Raw genomic sequence first — 21,966 nt, forward strand, 5'->3', positions numbered from 1 at the left:
ACTGCTAGCGGTATGAGGCGACTTCCACAACGAAAGGGCAGAACAACAGTGGGCAGACATTTTACCTTCACCTATGCATCTACAATTAATTAATACTCACAATGCAGGCCCTACTAGCCACATGAAGCACCTAGGCCTCTGTCCATTCAGTATTGTAGCACACATGAAATACTCTGTTCCCTCATTGTGATGTACATGTATATCTGTCAGGTAGCAGGCATGAACATTTTTATATAGCAGGGGGGTCTTTTCTGCCATGACAGTGGCATCCTCCCCCTGGCTTTGGCAGTCCTGTGGTGGGACCGCCAAAGTCGAAATGAGTGCCCTTAGTGTCAGGCAGTGTAAGCAAACGTCTTGCAAATGGGCTATTAATATTTACCAATATGGACCTGTAATTTGTTTTTAATATCTGATGTTAGCAGCATATCTCGAGTTCTATGAATTGACTATTGTTAGACTGAATAATAGGAGCCACAGCACATAGAACTTAAAAACACTGACAGAAAGCGCTATGTATAAGACAAATAGATTGTTAGTAAAATAAATAACTGTTAGAGGGGCTCATGACCTGGTTGCCATGAATTTGTTTTGAAAGTTGTTTTTAAAGAGCATTCACAAGAATAGAATTAGCAATCGTGTTCTCTCTGCTTATTTGTTCCAGTTTTAGGTTTGGACTAGACACAGCTTTAGCTGTTTGTCAGTCCCATATTACAAAAATAAGTGAATACTCACATATATATATATATATATATATATATATATATATATATATATATATATATATATATATATATATATATATCTTTTCATACACTGGTGTGTTCTACTGTCATCTGTCATTTACACTTTGCTTACTCCCACAACAGCATACAGCACTGGCCATTCTGTCAGCTCACTTCAGCCACTGACTATTTCGCACTTTGAGAGATGGCATTTTTACTGATCACATGTGCACATCCACCTAAAGAATAGCGTGGTTCAGTGCCAGAGCAAGTGGGTCAAACGCTATGATCATTCATTTTCAACTTTTGTTTAATTGAAAGCATATGCCCGCCAACTTTAGTCAGATATAGGTTTACTTTTTTACCATCTCATTGTTTCATTTCTGTTGTGTATCCTTACCAAAAACAAATTGCAGACATGCCAAGGCCAGACCTTTTGGCCTTGTCAATGCTTGTTTATACCACAGTAAAAAGAGATCATTAACAATAAACTGAAAGAAGGTATTTTGATTGTTCTTCATGTTTTTAGATTTGGACATCTCACACCCTGTTGTAGGGCTGGTGAAATGTCATTCCCTCACGTTTGAGCCCATTGGAAGTGGGTGTTGACATCTGTATCACTTTAGAAAGTGAAATATGTAAGCCTTGATAACCAAAGACTCTATATATAATGTGTACATGAAGCTGAGGATTCTGGGAAATGTTTTCTGGCGCTCAGAAGGTATGCACTATGATTGTTACTAATAGTGTGTAGGTCAGTGCTTCCTAAAAATGGATCACAACCCACCGGTGGGTTGCAAACCGATCTTTGGTGAGTTGCAAAAGTCCAGGCAATAAATAAAGATGCGTTTAAATTATTTACGTATTTTGGCATATTTTCTGCGCCTCAAAGACAGAGGTCACATGTCAGGACATTTCTTCTGACAAACTGCTGCTTATTTTTTAACATGGGGATTGGTGTTTAGAAACTCCTCTCACTTTGCATTCAGAGAAAGAAAAGTACAGTGACCTTGTGAGAATCTGGCTTGGATATAGAAAGCATGAAAGCAAAGGCTTTTTCGTAACACAGCAGAAAATGTAAATACCTGTAAATGAACTGTACACATTCATCAATTAGGAAAGCAAAAAATATGCACATTTTTATATAATTCTGAACTGTGAACGAAACAAAGATTTGTATAGGACCAAGACAAATCAAGACAGTTTACTTGGTGATGCGCAAATGATAAATATTCACAGAAACTCATTTTCTTCACATTATAATTTGTGTGCAGTATAGTTTTATCACAGTAAAACTGTATGTCTGTGCAATTGTGTTGGCCATATCAATCGAAACTTTGCTTTCTCTAAATAACAGTACCTGGCATGAGTCCTTTCCTCCCTCCAAATTTCCAGCGCAGACCATGTCGTAAAGAATATCATTTCTGTAAAGGGAGTTGCAAACTTCCTGATCAACAATAGGTATCTCCACCTCCTGGAGAGTTTCAGGATACTGAAGATTTACTGCAAATAGGAGAAACCAAACAGAATCATTGATACACGTGAAGGGACTAGAGTAGGCAGAGAATCCATGAACAGATGGGAAGCAGTCTGCCAATTTAAATGTTACCTGACAGTCATGGGATAACAGTTGTGACACTGGACTAGTAAGATAAACACACACACTTGGTACAAATTGCCCTGGAAAGGTGTTAGCCACATGAACTAATATTTTTTGATAATATTTCTGATACACATGCCTCTACATAACAAGCTTTGGCAAAGCCAATAGGTCTTTGTAAGAAACTGGGCTGTTGGTTGACTGGGATGTGAGCCCTTGTCAAGCAGCAACCACAGTCTTTGTCAGGGTAAGGAAGAAGAAAACCCCACATTAACCTATGCTCAATCCTCTGTTAGCGTGGCACAGAGCAGTCAGGCTTAACTTAGAGGCAATGTGTAAAGTATTTGTATGACACTTCAAAGAATAACACTGGGAAATAACACCACAAAAGGAGCCTACAACAGAGTTAGACAAATAGAGTGGATTTTAATAAAATAAACTAGATGAAAACAACAAAAATCCAATCAGTAGAACCAGAGATATTGAAGTTTAAAGTTTTAAGTAAAAATAATGGCAAAAAGATAAACTGCTACTGAGGATAGCTGGTCGCACCTGACCAGGACAACTTCTCAAGTTCAGGCTGACAGCGATGGTGCATGGTCCAGCTACGGGGACCCAGTTAGGCCAGCTGAACAAAGTACCTTAAATCCTGGTTACAGAGTGTTGTGTGGATCTGTGTCGAAGACACGTTGTGTACCTGATGCAATGTGTCGGTTTCGAGATGCGTCGAGCCTGCAGTGAGAGGGTCTGTTGTGTTGATGTCAGGAACCCCGTTGACGGGGCTTTTGATGCGAAGGTTGGTGTTGTGGTTGTATTGCGCAGACGAGACAATGCATTGAGTCGGAAGAGCAGTGAAACTGCATTGCAGATGTTTGGCATTGTTGCCAAGCCTGCTGTCGATGAGAGATGTGAGAACCTGCTCCCAGGATGTGTCTTGCACTGGCAGTTCCAAAGGGGATGAGTTGGACACAAAGTGCAGGCGGCAGCAGCGATGGTGAGTCTTTTGCGACAGGTCTAATCCATGCAGTAGTGCAAATGCATCAGTTCTGCTCAAGGATGTGCTGCTAAGCTGAGGGGAAGCATTGGTTCAGCTCAGGTGTGTGCCGCTCAGCAAAGAGAAGGCGTTGATAATGCTGCAAGCACCTTAGGCACCCTTTCAAGGGTCCAGGACTGTGGTGGCATCACTTGGCCGAGTCGACTCACAGGTCCAGGTGCAGAAGCAGGGTGGTTGTAAATCTGTTATGTCCCTGAGACTTCAGATCATGAGGCCAGACAACTAGCCCTTGGAGCCACACTGGGTTCAAGAGATGCAGGTCCAGTCTTTCTCACCCAAGTAGGGGGCAGAAGGCAGTAGGTCAGTATAGCAAAGCAGGAGTCCAGCAGAGATACAGTCCTTCAGCAGCGCAGCAGTCCTTCTTCCTGACAGAGTATCCACAGGTCCAGAAGTATACTGAATTGGTGATGTATAAGGTCTAGTACTTATACCTTGGTGCCCTGGTTCTGGATGGTGGGAGAAACTTCTAGAAAGCAGCTTTGAAATGCAAGGAATCCCCGGCCTCCCTTGCTTTGGTTCCAAGCTGGCTGGAGTGACAACAAAGGGTTGTCAGGCCCTTTGTGTATGGGCAGGACACAGCCTACTCAGGTGTACTTGAGGCTGTGTGCAGCTCCTCCCTCCCATCTTGCTCCAGGTGGCCCATCAAGTGACACCTAAGCTCCCAATGTGTGTGGCTATCTAGGAGAAATACACAAAGACCAACTGCCAACTAAACCCAGTCATGTGACCAGAGACAGGCTCCAGGCACCAAAAGGCTAGGGGGATAAAACACCAACTTCCAAAAAGTGGCATTTTCAGAATTGTAATTTAAAATCCAACTTTACCTTAAGTTAGGATTTTAGATTTTGATCCAGAGACACCAAACGTGAAGGAATTATCTCTTCCCATTTGAAAGTTACACCTGTAAAATTCAATATGGCAATTCCAATGTCATCCTATGTGAGAGACAAGCCTTGCAGTAGTAAACCACTAATTTAAGAGTTTTCACTATCAGGACATGTAAAACTAAAAAATACATGTCCTATTTTTTTAAAACATTCCACTCTGCCATCTGGTCTGTCCAGGGAATACCCTGGGGTGACTTATATGTAATAAAAAGGAAGGTTTGAGCCAGGCAAAAGGTTTATTTTGCCAGGTCAAAATGGCTTTTTAAAACTGCACACACAGGCTCTACAATGGGGATACTTATGTAGGTGGCACAATTAGTGCTACAGGACCACTAGTAGCATTTAATTTACAGGGCCTTGGCACATGAAGTGTACTTTACTAGGGACTTAGAAGTAAATGAAATATAGCAATTGGGGATAAGCCAATATTAACATGTTTTAGAGGAGATAGAACATCACTTCAGCACTGGTTATTAGTCGTAGTGTGCAGTCTTAATACCAGCAAAAACTAGGGTGGAAAAATGGAGGTGGAAGGCAAAATGTTGATGGGAAGACGACCTGAATGCTGATAGGTCTAACAGTCTTGCCTTTGGGTTTTAGCAATGCTGCACAGCACCCCAGATGGCTAAAGGATTAAGCAATAAATCCTTTTGAAAAGGACAGCCATTTCATTTTGTATGCCAGGGCACTATATATTTGTGTGCACTTGCAAAATGATGTAGGCAGGTTCTTCTTTTTAGTTACCCATCCAAGCTGAATCTGTAACTAAAAGTAAACAAATGTGCAGGAGTACATGATGAGAAAGAGTAACACCGAGATGGGAGAAGAAAAAAGGGGACCGGAGCAACACGCTAGGGGGAGAGAAAGACATGACGAGATGGATGAGAGGTGAGGGGGGTAGCAGCACATGGAGAGGCTAGACAACAAATAAACCAGGGTGGGAGGTAGAGAAGCACACGGGGAGACAAAGCAACATGGAGCTGGGGGTTGCACAGAAGCACACAACGGGACAGAAACACAGACAGGGGCAGAAAAACACACAAGGAAGAAAGCTGGAAACACAAACACTCTTTTAGGCTGCTTAACAAAAAAAAAGTTTGTGTCCTATGCTGATAATGCCCAACTAGGTATCTCACTAGGGCAAGGTCCTGTTATGGCTAAAACACGGTTTGCGGAATGTATGAGGAAAATTGCTGATTGGATGGCTAATAATTGTCTACAATTAAATTGTGAAAAAGCTGAGATAATGCTGTTTGGCAAAGCTCAGGAGTCTTGGTCAGCAGGCTGGTGACCTGGAGAAGTGCCTCTCACCCCTTGCCCAAAACAGTTAGTAAACAATCTTCATGTCAAGTTAGACCAGCTACTTTATATAAAGGAGAACATCAGCACCATAAGTGGCATCTATTATTCCACCTTTTGGCTACTTTGGAAAATCTTCCCATGGCTCCCTGCATCATCACGAAAAACCCTAGTCCAGGAACTGATCATGAGCTGCCTGGACTATGGCAATGCACTGCTAGTAGCAGCAAATAAGTCTTTGCTGGCCAAGGTTCAAGTTTTGCAGACTACTGCAGCCCAACTAATCTGCAATCTCCCCTCTTGTTTATCTGCTGCTCCTATCTTAAAAGCCCTTCACTCAGTGGCGGCTGGCCACTTTAGGAAGGAGGGGGGCGGGCGGGAAGCACACACACGCACACACACACACATGTTTTTCACATACACATGCACGCACGCACACACATCCATTAACCACACTCATAACATTCATTTTAAATGATCACACACACTCATTCTTTCACACACGCATGCACGCACATCCATTAACAACATTCATAACATTCAAACATTCACGCACGCACCAAACATTCATTTTAAAAGATCACACGCACTCATTCTTTCACACACACACACACACACACACACTCACGCACATCCATTGACAACACTCATAACATTCAAACATGCATGGACGTACCAAACATTCATTTTAAAACAGCACACACACCCCCACACACACACACTTACCTTCAGCCTCGGAGGTCCCAGGAGGGTTGGGACTGCTGCCTTCCCTCAATGGCTGACCTTAGGTCAGCCAATAAGGGAAGGCAGCAGTCCCAGCCTGGTCACAGAGTGGGATGGGGTCAGTGAGACTGCTGACCCCACCCCACTCTGTGACAAAGTGTCACTGATGGACACTCGCCCTGGGCGCTTCAGGGCTTAAACCTGAAGCACCTAGGTCGGAGTCAATGGGTGACGCTTTCCTCGTCACCCAGGGGAGGGCCTTGAGGCACCTTTGCTGAACAGAGGAGGTCACGCCCATAGGAGCTGTGACCTCATCAGCCCAGCAAAGTTCAGCTCAGGCAGCCAGGATTCTGAGCAAATCGCGCATGTCTGCTCCTGGCTGCCTGATCTGAACATGAAGAGTGTCTGTCAGGCTGACCTTTGTTCAGCCTGACAGCCACTCTTCATGAGGGGCAAAAGGTGGGGGGCGTGGCCCCTCTGCCCTAAAGGACTGGCCGCGCCTGCCTTCACTGGCTTCCGATCAGGAAACAGGCCATTTTTAAACTGTGTTGCCTGACATACAAGGCATTACCCACCCAACTTCCCTTATACTTGCATAATAAGACACAGTTTGTATCAGGCCATGTATCTGATTATATCTTCGAATTAAGCTTTTCAAAAAATTCATTGTATCTGCACTGTCAGATTTGGTGGCAGATGTTTTTCTTATCTTGCTACTCTCCACTAGAACAAGCTTCATTTGCAAATCCGAATGTGCCAGGGTTTTTCTACATTTAAACACGTGGTTATTTAAATGGGTATACCCGCACTTGCCATTGTCTGGTTGCTAGCACCGAGATACACCTTCCGATATGAGTCGTATTGCACTACTGTATATTAAATGCCATTAATATAACAATTAAAAGAAAAAAGAAATGTGGTCTCCTGCACTACTTTACAGAACCCTCAAGGTGGGCCAGGAAACACATTCTCCTGCACTTCTTTTTAAACTCCCCAGGGTGGGCCAGGGCCCAGGGGGATGATGCTTTTTTTGGGGGGGGAGGGGGCACACATGGCCCCTCTCCCCAGCCTGAGTAGTTTTATAGGAAAGGGGGTGCAAGGAGACCCCCTCCCCAGGCCGTATTTGGCCCCAGAGACTCCATCCTCCGAAGCCCACTGTGTTGTTTAAGGGGAGGGGTCTATTAAGGGCTCTGTGGATCCCGTCCCTCAGGCCAAGCCCGGGACACAGTGGTTTTCCTGCCCAAACCGGAGCAGGTCGAGATACCTGTTTGTGCTCACCTGGCGGGAGCATTTTCAAAACTCCTGCCACATGGGAGCAAAGCAAACACAAAGGGGCAGATTTAAAAGCCCCTAGTGCCTTCTTGAACCTCATTAGCATAATTTTCTTTACACCAATGTGGCCCAACGAGGCCAAAATCGCCGTGCCAAATTTACAAAGTGGCGCAATGCATGCATTGTGCCACTTTGTAACCCTTTGCGCCACATTATGCCTGCACCAGGCGTAGTGTATGCAAAAGGGGCATTACCCCATTAGGGGGGCTGAAAAAGTGGTGCAAAGAAATCTAAGAGATTTCTTTGCGTTATTTTTTTCAGCACTTTAAACTCCTGCTCAGAGCAAGCGTTAAAAGGAGGAACACAACTGTTTTCAAATGGGCCTTAATGGGCTTTCCAGGATTATCATCAACATTTTGGACGTGAACCCTGCAAAGCTCCGAACTAGAGTCAAAAATTGCCATGGTATCTTAGATATGGTGCACACATGGTGGCGTTAGGGGGGCGCTAAGGGGCTCAAGAAAAGTGATGCTGCACTGGATGCAGCGCCACTTTTCATAAATCAGGCCCAAAGTCTGCTCTTAGCCAGCGGGAGGTCTGAAAATGCTCTTGCCGACTGGGAACAGACTTTTAATATGTTTGATATGCATTGACGCAGGCAGGGAAACAAATCAAAATATTGCTCCTGGCCGGAGACAGAACCAATCAATCAATCAGTTTTTATAAATCGCAACTACTCACCCGTGAGGGTCTCAAGCTGCTGATGGTGGGTCTGGGCCTCATTTGAAGAGCCATGTCTTGAGGTTCTTCCTGAAGATTGTGAGTGATGGGCTTTGTCTGAGATGCATGGGTAGGTTGTTCCAGCTCTTGACTGCGAGGTAGGTGAAAGATCTTCCTTCGGTGGTGGTTTTCAGGATGCGTGGAATGGTGGCTAGTGGCTGCTTGGTGGATTGGAGCGGTCTGGCGGGTTTATGGAGGAGATGCGATGATTCAGGTAGGCTGGTCCGATGTTCAGAAGGGCCTTGTAGGTGTGGGTGAGTAGTTTGAAGTTGATTAATTTCCTCATGGGAGCCAATGGAGGAGTCTCAGGTGTTGGGAGATGTGTTCCTGGCAGGGGAGGTTCAGGACGACTCTGGCGGCGGAGTTTTGGATGAGTTGTAGTTTCCTGATCTTCTTCATCGTGGTGCCAGCATTGAGTGCGTTGCCGTAGTCGAGCTTGCTTGTGCCTAGGGCATCAGTGACTATCTTGAGGCAGTCGTCCAGGATCCATTTGAAGATTTTGCAGAGTTGGCAGAGGGTGTGCCAGCAGGAAGAGGTGCCTGCACTTACCTGTCAGGTCATTGTTAGGGAGGAGTCGAGGATGATTCCCAGGTTGCGGGAGTGGTCAGTCGGAGTAGGTGTGATGCTGAACGATGTGGGTCACCAGGAGTCATCCCAGGCTGAAGTGGAGTTTCCGAAGATGATGAGCTCGGTCTTGTCTGAGTTGAGCTTGAGCAGCTCTCCCTCATCCAGGCGGCGATGGCTTTCATTCCAGTGTGAAAGTTCCTCTTGGCTTTGTCCGAGTCGTCATTGAGGGATATGATGAGTTGTGTGTCATCAGCGTATGACACAATGTTCATTCTGTGGCCTCTGATGATGGCTATGACCGGGGCCATGTAGATGTTGAAGAGTGTTGGGCCCAGGGTGGATCCCTGAGGGACTCCGCAGCTGACTTCTGTTGGTTTGGATATGAAGGGTGGGAGCCTGACTCTCTGTGTTCTTCCGGTGAGGAAGGAGTGAATCCATTGCAAGGCTTTTCCGCGGATTCCTGCGTCGCGGAGCCTGGTACATAAGGTGCTGTGGATGACCGTCAAAGGCTGCTGGGAGGTCGAGGAGTATGAGTCCGCTGATGTGGCTGCAATCGAGGAGTCTGCGGATGTCATTGGTGGCTGCAAGAAGAGATGTCTCCGTGGTGTGGTTGCTGCGAAAGCCACACTGGGAGGTATCCAGAGAGTTGTTTTCAATGAATTGTTGCAGCAGTGAGTATATGGCTTTTTCCAGGACTTTGGCTGAGTCGGGTAGTAGCGAGTTGGGCCGGAAATTCTTTAGCTCTGATGGGTCGGCTGTGGATCTCTTCAGGAGAGGGCGGACTTCGGCGTGTTTCCAATCATCGGGAATGGTGTCTGTTTTGATATAGCAGTTCAGTGTCTTGCGGAGTTTGGGAGCGATGCATACACTGGCTCTGTTGTAGATGTGGTGAGGACAGGGGTCTGTGGGAGCACTGGAGTGAATGCTGTTCATGATGATTTCTGAAGCATAAGTAGCTGCTCCATGCAGACAGGAGTAATGCCGAATCCCGCTGCTCCCTTCTTGGCCTCCAACAAATGTATGCTGGGTACCCTGGGTGGGCATCAGGGCACCCACCTTTAAGTAATGTGAGCACCCAGAGGATGGGGCCTCCCTGGGCCGATAATTGTTCAAGGAGAGGGGGCTGCGTGGACCACTCCCCTTTATTTTAAGTACTAGCCCTGGGTGATGAGGTTCCCCGGGGCCTGGAGATGGGGTCCCTAGAGCCATATTTGGCACAGGGAGGAGGGTAATGTGACCCCCTTCACGTAAACAAGAAAACTCTGGGGGATGGGCCCCCAGGTGAAGGCCCTGTGGCAAACTCCTCCTGAAATGCATGGCTTAAGGCCATGTGCAGCGTATGGTTGGCTGACTTTGAAGGGAGCTTGTGGCTGACCCTCCACCGCGCTTGGTTGAAGGCCATGCGCAAAGTGGGGTTGGCTGCATGCAGGGGGTTGGCTGCCAGGTCCTGTGGCCAACCCCCCACCATGCACAACTGAAGGTGCTGTGAAGTGTGGGGTTGCCTACCTTTAGGGGGAGTTGGCATAGGGCCTGGTTGGAGACCAGGTTTTGTGGCCAACTCCCCAACGTGAAAGCCCAAATGTAGTGCACAGCGTGGGGTTGGTTGCATGTGTGGGGTTCGCCATGGGTCCTGGCCGCAGGCTACACCCTGTGGCCAACCCTTCACATGCACGACCGAAGGCCCTGCGAAGTGTGGGGTTGGCTGCCTTTAGATTAGCTGGCCACAGTGCCTGGCCACAGGCCTAGTGGCTAACCACCCACTGTGCATGGCTGTTGGCAAAAGCGCAGGGCCCAACCCCAGCTGCACACAGCCAAAGGCCATTTTAGGTGTTGGGGATTCGTACATCACAGACAGACCCAACTCCAGCGTCACACAGCCAACGTAAAAATACCCTTTTCTCACCAATACATTTTACATTTGTTGTACTTGGTTTCACAATTGAGGATCACATTTTGCAGAATACAGCTGTAATTGATACTCTCCCTTACGTAATCCCTCCACAGTCAATGCCATCATCCATCCACCGTAAGGTATTTGGACAACTCTACTGAATCACAGTTAATGACTGAGTAGTAATGATGTACTTTTTTTATCAATGTTTTGTCGTAATTTCCTAATAAATGCAGCACAAACAACAGCATTGCCTCAGAACATATTGGACTCAAAATGACGTAGATAATATAGTTTAATCACCTTACCTTAGAAAATGACCCATTTGCACATAATCTGGTTATTTTTGTAATTTCTCTTTTTTCTTTTTCTGTGTCTAGACAACTTTCTGAGACACCTAACCCCACTTGAAGAACCCTGAAAAGTCTGACTTCTCAGCTGATCTTTCTGCCTGACTTTCTCAATATTTCCCCATTCTCTCGTTGATCTTTTGTGACAAAGGCCTCCTTCCCAACCCTCATTTATTTAGCCTCCATTCTTACTTTACCTAAAGAATTGTCACATTCCATTGTCCTATTGCCATGTTAATAATTTATATTCCCATAACACAATAGCATCAACTGTGGTAGGTACAGTTATGAAAGTACATCATCTGTAGGCTTATTTCTTCTTGCAAAATGCTATTAATTGCTGTCTGACACTACGCAGGGTAAAGCATTTGTGTAACAGCCTTTTGTCACCCCAGACTTCTTAGAGCATTGAACAGGGAAAGGGAAGAACTTTTCAGAAGCAGATGTGTGGATAGTATAGGGAATTCCCCACTTCAATAACTGGCACCAACTATAAATATTGGAACTCCTGAGACACTCATGATTACACTCCTTGACCTGTGAACATTACAGAAGAAGGACTGCCTTGACCTTAGAGGATTGCACGGCCAGAGGATTGCCCTGTTGCTTGAGACCTGACTCCTCGCAATACAATGACACCAGCGACAACCAGCAATGCGAGATTTGCACTTTGCGTTAGAACGGCGACATCCCGTGGGGATCACCAATGTAAAGCTCCTGCAACGACTGCCCACAACGAGCTGTTCATACTACAGCAATGACTGCCTGTACTGCTTGGTCTGCCCTCCGTGGTCCCCTTCACTGTGAACTGGACTCTTCGCGGCAGACTTTGAGAAAGTAACCCTGTCAGCTGGACTAACCTTGTCCTTGTATCCATTCTGGACTTCCTCACATCAGCCTAAACATGTGACTTTTCCCCCCGTTCTAGCATGACCAAATGAGTGCTAGTGGCACTTTGTTCTTTTAGGCTCTATTTTAACCTAATATTTTGAACTCACTGCATTTGGTTCTGCTGAATGTATAGTTGTCATTTTGATCCAATTTTATTTATTAAAATGTTCTCTATTTTTCTAAAGTGGTTTCGGATTTTTCCTGTGTTGTGGTTTCACTTTATTACTGTTTGTGTGTTGCATAAATACTTTACACTTTCCCTCTACATTATGCCTGACTGCTTTTGAGTCTAGATACCAGACAGTTAAGCACAAGTTAATTTAGTGACTTTTGCTGTTCACCCTGACAAGGTGGTTGTTGCTTGAGTGGGGTTTCCACTTCACTCAACCAAAAACCCAATTTCCTAAATTGAAGTTCAGTAGTGGACTCAAGTACTTGTATTTGTGCAGTACCACTCAGGGATTTTATGTAACACTAAACTGCCATATAAATAACTTGATATCAGAGTAGACTTATATTAACATTTTCTTTGATTTGCCTCTTTTGCATTTCCCAAATATGTCTTATGGCACATCCTTTTTGCTACAATGGAGTTGGAGCTCAGCAGCATCAACAACTTCAGTAAGATCGAGCTGCAGAGGCTCTGCAAGGGGAGAGACCTGAATGTGGGAAGGAAGGCCACCAAAGTGGACCTCCAAAAGCCCTCAGAACTTATGTGGAGGTCAGGATGATACAGCCCACACCAGATGAGCAATAGGCGGATGACCCTGAGGATGAGGTAGTAGATTTGGAGGCTGAGGAGAATACGTTTGCAACAGTTCCAGAGGTAGGACAGGAGAATCTTCTGACTCTGGCCCGAACCAAAAAACAGTGGGAAACCCATAAGAGATAGGTCCCCTACTAGATCCAGCACAGGAAGCTGTGTCCTGAGGAAATGAGGACAAGAAAGCTGGAAGGGAGTTCAAGCTGCAACTGGCCCAGTTAGAACTGGTTGCAAAAAGGACAAAGGCTGGGGCAGAGAGTGCCCAAGAGACAGATGAGGCAGAGACAGTCCTAGCCCTGGAGGGCTGAAAGTTAGCCCTGGAGTAAAAGAAACTCTTGTGGACTCATGACGTGAGCGTAAAGGAGCAGGACGCAAAGATCACGCAAGTCTCAGAGTCCAGTAGTAATGGTGGCACGGATCACACAGTGTCCAATGAAGACGGAAGGGTCCACACACCCAAAGACTTAGGGCGTTATTCCAACTTTGGAGGAGGTGTTAATCCGTCCCAAAAGTGACGGTAAAGTGACGGATATACCACCAGCCGTATTACAAGTCCATTATATCCTATGGAACTCGTAATACGGCTGGTGGTATATCCGTCACTTTACCGTCACTTTTGGGACAGATTAACACCTCCTCCAAAGTTGTAATAACCCCCTTAGTGCCTAGCTTTGAGGTAGGGAATGACATAGACATGTGACTTGAGGCATATGAGGAGTCTCTAAAGATGCATAGGGTCCCGGAGGAGGCTTTGGAAACCAGCTGTAGTAGGTTTATACATAATGAGGGGAGGGATTCACTGCTAGCCGTAGGGAAGGGTGACAGGATGAAGTACCCACTCATGAAAGAAGTCACTGTCAGAAAGTATGGTCTTGGTTAATGAGGTAAGCACTTTTTTGTATAATTTATTGTATATGATTAATTAAAAACTCTACAATTACACACACTTTAAAACACCGGTAAATAAAACAAAGTGCAGTTAATTCAAAATTAAAATTGCAACTATCCTGTATCCATTCAAACTGTCCCAGTGTAAACCAGAAAACAGTAAGCTAGGACTGTGCTGTTGATTCTATCAGCTTCCCGCAGCGGCACTTCCAGAGTTTCGTTCTCACTTTGTGTGAAGCCCTTTAGACTCAGAACGGAATTCACTATGCACAATCAATTACAGGTTAGGAGTACAGCTGTTGTTTTCCAGTCATAATGTTAAAATAACAGCAGAGTAGTAAATAAGAGCTAGACTGTAGTTTCCACCAATATTCCAAGACTGTTCTATCAGTACTTCTTGGCTTTGTAAGGGAACTCCCTCCAAGATTCTTATTCTAAAATAGCCTTAAATACTGATAGGTTTAAGATGGCTCCCAGATTTGAATGAGTTTAACATTACGTAAAAACAAATGTACCATAGCTGCTGTGCAGACACTGAAAATCGCGACGGGTGCCACTGCACCCGTCGCACACCAGCAACTCCGCCGGCTCCATTCGGAGCCGGCTTCATCGTTGCTGGGTCTTTCCCGCTGGACGGGCGGCCTTTTGGCGGTCGCCCGCCCGCCCAGCGGGAACGTCAGAATGACCGGCGGTCTTTTGGCAGCCCACTAATGTGTTATGAATAGAGGTAATTATACATGACCATCTTTGCTGTGAGATCCCAACCGAGCTTTTGAGACTTCTTGTATACTTTAGTATACTTCTTTGTGGGCTTAAAGTCCACCCACTGCTTTTTATTTGTTTCAGTGTCCTTTAAAAATCCTTGCTTGCTAGTGGTCAGACCTTCCTATTTGTCCCTCCTTTTTCACTTATGTTTTCTCCCAGGAACAGGGACCATGTACTGTATAGTTAAGCTTTCGTTCTGTATCTCTTGGTTTGAAGGACTACTTTATTATTTCTTTCCTGCTGTGTTACACTGTGGGTGCTTCAGGGCCTAGCTGCTTGAATTTTATTGCAGCATTTATCCCTTCAATCTCCTCCCAAGCCAGAAAAGACCAGCTGTTGTGCTCCGATTAGAGCTGCTGTGATGGGGTCATCTGCTGCTCGGTGCTCCCCCCTTAAAGAGAGGTAGAAACATAGAGGGTCATTCTGACCACGGGAGCACCGCCAACAGGCTGGCGGTGCTCCAACGAGCATTCTGACCGCGGCGGTTCAGCGGCGGTCAGAAGCGGAAAGTCAGCGGTCTCCCGCTGACTTTCCGCTGCTCGTGTGAATCCTCCATGGCTGCGGAGCGCGCTCCGCAGCCATGAGGATTCTGACCCCCCCTACCGCCATCCTGTTCATGGCGGGAAAGCCGCCATGAACAGGATGGCGGTAGGGGGGGTCGCGGGGCCCCTGGGGGCCCCGCAAAGTATTTCAGTGTCTGCCTTCGCACCTTCCCGTCGCACCTTCCCTCGATTACGAGCCGGCATCCTCGTGGGAAGGTCGTTTTCCCCTGGGCTGGCGGGCGGTTTTTCAGCAACCGCCCGCCAGCCCAGGGGAAAACTTGTAATACCCGCCGCGGTCTTTTGACCGCGGCGCGGTATTTTGGAGGGCGGCATCCTGGCGGGCGGCCTCCGCCTCCCGCCAGGGTCATAATGAGGCCCATAGTCAGCAGGACAAACAAAATTAAATTATTTTCTTGTGGTATGTTTATTTTGCTCTGGTGGAACACTGCAGGGCTGTCTGAGAATGCTCAAGGGTACAGAGCGCAAAATATTTTAAAAAGTTAAATATGCAGCATGTCAAAAGATAAAAAAATATCAGTTGGTGGACCGGGAGTGTGTCTGAAACTTTCTTTGGCTGGGAATTGTAAGAATGTGTGTGCCCCAAATGGGGAGTGGTGGTGGGAGGCTTGGTTTGGTCACAGAGCTCTCTCTCTGTTGCTTGTAGACAGTCTGTTTTGCGCTATCCCTGCCTGAACTCCTCACAGCACCCCATTTCCTCTCCCAGCAACTAGAGCTGCACCAACTAAATGCCATCCAAGCAGGAAAAGCGGGGAGCATTTCTCCCTCTTCACTGGCTTTTTGTCATTTTTGGTGATTAGAAATGAGGGCCGTGTGGTGGCTGCCACCAACATTAAGGTAAACAGATTCTATGTCAGGACCGGAGGCTCTGATTATGCTTTCTCTTTCTTTCACTGTCTCAACACAGCAGCCATTAATTAACAGTAAAACAAAGAACATTAAAAGCCATGATGCTTTACAATAAATTACATGTTCCAATCACCACCCAGGACCCCTGTCCATATAAACCAAGACCCCTAGAGTCACTTCTTACAGATGAACCATTCCAACGATCACCAGATCCGAAATTCTGGAAAAACACAAGCCAAGCTCAACAGGCGCCATGTCCAGAAGGAAAAAACCTTCCAACAAGAACGAAGTCCACAGAGCTGTCTTCTCCGATAGCTGAGCAGCGGCAGAAACTTCACAGTGTCTTCTGATCAGACCCTAAATTAGCAACAATAACAGAAGGTAATATCTCCCGAAGACTGCCTGATATATCCATGTTAGAAATATCCTCTCGCTCCACTCAAGAGGGCATTCTTCAAGGCAAATTAGAGGAGGATAAAACGGGTTGCTTGGTTAGCTTCACATTAATTAAGGCAAATGTCAGGCAGCTTAATGAAACTGGAGCAACACAAGGGCAGGGGCGTAGCTTCTAGGGGAGGGTGTTACACCCCCCTAATAAATGCATTTTGTGCTCAAAGGTTGGGTGCAGGTGCTTTCAGTCAGGTATGGTTAGGTGTCTGTAGGATTTCACAAATGTTTACACACAAAGACAAAAACGCACACACACTTTAGCCCTCTGTCTGTTTGGAAAGACTTAAAAATGTTGGTTAATTTGCTAAATAATGCGCTGTCTCTCACTTAGCACACCTACCAATAACATTCCTCTCCCTTTCTACCCTTAAACACCCCTCGTGCACCCAGCTTTTTGTATAATGTATTTTAACATCATATACCAGTGTGATTGACGGGAAATCAGAAGCAACGACCCCCCCATCATAGTGACCAAGCTGCGCCCCTGCACAAGGGGAAGCAGGCAAGATAACCCTAACACCAGTAACAACCTTGAACAGTGCCATCTTGACAGACCCCCTCAATATTGACAACAGTTAACTCGACCCTGATCGCAGCCACTAAAGCACTTACCTAGCTGTCACATAAACTACAACTGCAGGTGGACTTGATGCAATCCCTGGCACACAGCATTTCAAAACTGAATACGAATGTCAGTTCTTTGGAAAATAAACTAAGCAGTTTAAAAAGAACCACTAGAGTAGGCCTGCGGGGGTAGGGGGCAGGTTCATTGGGGGGAGGTAAGAAGGTGGGGGGAGGGTGTGAGCAGTTGAGACCACCAGACCAGTACTGGACCTTGGAGCTCCTGACCCTCCGGGAGCCATGAGTGCATGCACTGGGGGCCAGGGGCTGGGGGCATGCTTCAGGTCTCGGGCAGGCAGCTTCCTCAAGGCCACTGCTCAGCAGGGCTCAAGGCTTCCATTGATGGTGTGTTGTGCATGCTTAGAAGCAGCTGAGAGGATGAGCAGTCAGTGTGAACACCACATGCTACAGCCAGAGACAGAGATCAGTAAGTCAGGAAGATGTAAGCAGGATCAGCCAGAGGGCGGGCACAATCATGTAAACACTTATGAGGAGCTGCACATTCTGTTTTCAAGAGAGAAAATGTTCAGCCATTGTTTTCTAGAGCTATGCCAACACCTAATTGATAGCAAGCTCATTGACCCCAGGGTGCTTGCCAAGAAAGCAAACCACTGGCTTCACACCAGGATCCACGAGAAGGAACCTGGGAGTGACCCTGAGGAGAATGGGTAACGTTCCTCCAGCAGAGTGAGGGGAAGGTTCACAGTGTACCAGGCAGGTGAAAGAATAGTGTGAGGGGTAGTGCTTAATTTGATCCAGTGGTTTCCGGTGCACAGCATTGACACTTATTTTTTTGGTCTGGGACTTATATTTCTGTCTTAAGCATTTACTGCAAGCAAAAGACACATATGGGAAACATGGAGGAAGAGAAAAACAAAAAAGCATTACAAAAGTAGAAAGCAGAAAGCTGCTAGGGTGAGCTGAAGGGGCAGAGAGTGGCTTTAAATTGATTAAATGGCTTCAGGATTACGCTGCTTCAGTATTCCGTGCTCGCACATTTAATTGCTGCAGCGCATTTTTCAGAGGAGAGCTTTGGGCACAGGCATGTTTTTATTTACAAATTAAGCACTGGTGAGGGGAAATGGTTCCCAAGATGTTCTAAGAATAAAGGGGAAGGTTCTGGTGGGCAGTGGCCTAAGGCCCCCCGTTTCCAACATTGGTGCTTTGATTGCTTCCAATAGTGGTAAAGGTAAGTGGACCTGGTCTGTAGCAAGAGACTATCCACTGGTGGGAGCTCAACAGGGATGGCCAGGAGCAGCGGGTAGAGCATGATCTGGTGAGCCTTACCTGGGAGGTGATTCCAAGGGTAAACTTGTGATCCCTGAGGGAGGGTGGAGTCACTTCCATCAGGTAACAGTTAATATGATACCTGTCACTGGACTAAGAAATATCTGTGGCAATCAAACCATGGTGGTGGAAAGACCGGCATACCTAGAGGAGTACATTGGGCAGGTGTGTAGGGTTACTGAGGCTAAAAATCAGAACTTCTTCTGCCCTATGGCGCTGGTATTTCTGGAATGGGGTGGGAAAGTGAGCAGAGGAAGGTCATAGTTAGTCCCTAGGTGCCCATTGACTCCATTTGGGGAAATTAAATATCACCAGTGTTAGAACAGCAGGGAGGCGCAATTGATCAACACCCTGATAGCACACATTTCTGGGGATTTGTACTACTCACAAAGGGAGGGTGTGGAGGGGCAGGAGGTGGAGAAAGTCCACTATGGGAGGACCAATACAGAAGGGGTTGCCAGCTCTGAGAACAGAGAACCCCAAGATTGACCTTGGAAAGGCCACTTCTGACCTAGAGATGCTCCCTGCACTGACACAGAGACTTTGTTTGGAGAGCTGCACTAGGCAGACCCCTGCATTACACAGAGTGTGTCACCCTTGAGGGGGATGGCAATTCCCCTCTGGAAGTCCTGGCTTGCAAAGTAGCTGTTCGGCCTCAGGGTACGGACTCTGGTCTGAGGAGCCAGTCTCAGGATGCCACCACTAGACTGTTGGGAAGAAGAGTGGAAAAGGAGTGCCTAACATCTGGGGCAGTTGCCCTCACTCTGCAGAACCTCAGAGGTCAGATAACCCTTCAGAGAAATTAGGGAACTTCTTGCTTTGCCTAGTCGGCCTACTATGCTGCACCTTTGTGCAAATTAAGGTTAGGATCTAAACAGATGAGGTCCACAGGTGATGAGAAGTGTTCTCCGTGGGTCAGTCCAGTGATTCAGGAATGTCTGGACAGATGGATGCAACTAGGCTCAGAGGGGCACAGAACTTATCAGTGCCTCAGAAAAAGAGGGCCATTGTCTATGTTCTATTGCCTAAGCAGGGAAGTCAATCAAGGTATTGATTAGTCCACCATAGCTTTTGGCTGGAGATGTGTTGTGCTAAACTTGAACCTCTCTGTCAGGTCACCCCAAGCATTTTGCCTTCACTGCTCCTGTTTTCTGAATTAGTCTTTGTTGGCTTAAAGGACTCTGTGCACTTTACCGGTGCTAACCAGTTCTAAAGTGCTTGCGCTCTCTCCCTAAAATATGGTATGATCGATGATCGATTGACATCTGATTAGTGCATTTAATGTACTTCTGAGCCCCTAGTATATGCTACCATGGGTACCAAGGTATTGCAAAATAAATGCTGCAAGTGCCATTTCAACTTGGAAAAATACTTGAAAAAATAAACCTTTTGCCATGCTTAAATATTGTTTTTAATATCTATGAGACACCCTTACGCCAAGCCCAAAAGGATAATATAGCAGGGTGCATTGTATTTAAAAATATAGGACATGTGGGTTCAAGTTTTAGATGTTCTGGAAATGAAAAACTCCTAAAGTCATTTTTCACTACTACATGGCCTATCTTTCCTATTGGTAACACTCAGTTACCTTTGGATTGTTAACAAGTAGAGAAGTCATGTTTACACTCAAATTAATTGTACTTTAAAATGCTATTTAATAGTAAAGTCAGACTTTAAGCCACATTTTTAAAAAGCCTCTTTTAGAAAGTTGGCATTTTCTTGTCCTAACCATTTGGTGCTTGCTGCCAGTGTCCTGGGTTACATGACTGTTAATGGCTAGCTGTTAGTCTTTGTATATTCTTTCCAGACAGTGAGACAAAGAGAACAGCATGTTGACAGGATGGCGGCCATCCTTCCAGGAGGAATGAAGCCAGACCTGTTCCCGGCCCCACTTACACTTCAAAGGGCTGCCTCCAGCTCAACAAGCTCAAGAAGGCCTCTCTTCAAGACCTCAGCTGACTTTCCTCAACTGGACCTGCCTGGAGCTGCATCTGGACCAGCTTGTGCCCTGATAGACACTGCTTGAGTAGATCTCTGGTCTCAAAAGGTACCTCCCCAAGTTGAGGACCCTTGACTGGCATCAGGGTGCATTCATCTTCAAGAGACTGATAAATCCTGAAGTTTTGTTGGCTTCACAACTGCGAATGAGCCTCATCACTCTCTGCTACCCGCAACAACTGCCAACTTAAAGTTTAGGTGAATCCAACTTCTTGTGCTACAGTGACTACCAGTGACGACCAGCAATGCAAGATGTGCACTTCGCGCTACAGCAGCGACAGGCCGTGGTGACCACCAAAGCATAGCTCCTGCAATGACCGTCCACGTTGCTTGATTGGCTCTGCAAGCTACAAAGACTACAGCCTGCTGTTTGTCAGTTATTTTTCACTAAAACTAAAGGAAAGTGCTGTTTCTTCTGGCTGTCAATAAAGCAGCATATGTTGACATCTCTAAGGCAATTAGAAAGTGCAAGAAAACTCAAAACAACATAACACAAAACAAAATGACAACTCAACAAAAACATAACTGTGTACAGTACAACAACATTGTGAAACCAAAAAGCAACACTCAAACCCCTGTAAAACACAGCAATAGTAAAACAAAATAATGCAGCACAAAAACAGCACATCACTAAATAGGACTAAGGACATCTCATCTACAGCAAAACGTAACACATTAAATATGCACAAATATTATTTTAACGAATATTCTTTTAACACATTACTATCTCTATAAATCTGCTTCCATATCAAAGTAGTAAGGAGTATTTGATCAAGCAACCCTTATCACCAAAGATAGATAATTGCACCAGTGAAATATGTTTTGTGATTCGGTCCATGAAGTGTTATTATAAGACCCCTTTCCAACACGGAGAAGTTTGTACCACCTTTCTGATCACTTGAACACAAAACTTCAGAGACTGGAAGAATCAGCATGTACTGGCTTAAAACCACCACCGGAAGACTCATACAAGGCATCACACTGATATTTGCTGTGTTATTTACTATCATGTGCTCTGAAGGTTCTATGAGGTTATGTGTATAAAGAATAGCCCACAAAACAAATACATAGAAATAAATATGCAATTTTTACATTTCTGGTGTTTTACATTATTTTGTGGCATGTCTCTTTCCACAAAGTGACTAAAGTTATTGGACTCAATTTTTTCTGCGCCCCAACTTTCAACATATGTAGCAGGAAAATAGAGCATCAGTCCCATAAGTGTTTCTCAATAAAGATTTAGCTTATTGTCTATCTAGAGTTCAGAGTATAGACTGTACTCCGTCAAGGTGATAGAATACAATACTCGGGCCAGATTTACAAGGCCCTAGTGCCTCTTAGCGCCACACTAGTGTAATTGTTTTTTATGCTAATGTGGCGTTAAGGAGTCCATTCTCCTTTGCCATATTTACAAAGTGGCACAATGCTTGCATTGCGCCACTTTGGTAACCCCTTGCGCCACATTATGCCTGCGCCAGACATAATGTATGCAAAGGGGGCATTCTGGCTTGGAGGCCCATAAAACTGGTGCAGTGAAATGTACATTTCACTGAACCATTTTTGGCATTATTGTTAACGCCTGCTCAGAGCAGATGTTAAAATGACTCACCCATTACCTTCAATGGGCCTCCCTTTACTTTGCAGGATTAGCGCCACAATTTATGGCACTAATCCTTCAAAGTACCACAATAGCGTCATAAATGATGCTGCTATTGTCCTAATGTGTGCCCATGGTGCATCGTATTGTAA

At 45.7% G+C, this 21,966-nt stretch overlaps 1 protein-coding gene across 4 annotated transcripts in view; it reads right to left on the bottom strand.

Moving 5' to 3' along the window:
- The window catches only part of LOC138304315 (transmembrane protease serine 9-like), a 1,357,906-nt gene that overhangs the window by 177,431 nt on the left and 1,158,509 nt on the right, over window positions 1–21,966 (bottom strand). For all 4 annotated transcript variants that reach the window (XM_069244270.1, XM_069244271.1, XM_069244272.1 and 1 more), the window contains one exon: window positions 2,083–2,225. In XM_069244270.1, coding sequence (XP_069100371.1) covers window positions 2,083–2,225 — 143 coding nt within the window. The remainder of the gene's footprint in view (window positions 1–2,082; window positions 2,226–21,966) is intronic.

This window comes from Pleurodeles waltl, chromosome 7, assembly GCF_031143425.1.
Source record: "Pleurodeles waltl isolate 20211129_DDA chromosome 7, aPleWal1.hap1.20221129, whole genome shotgun sequence".
Lineage (NCBI taxonomy): Eukaryota > Metazoa > Chordata > Amphibia > Caudata > Salamandridae > Pleurodeles > Pleurodeles waltl.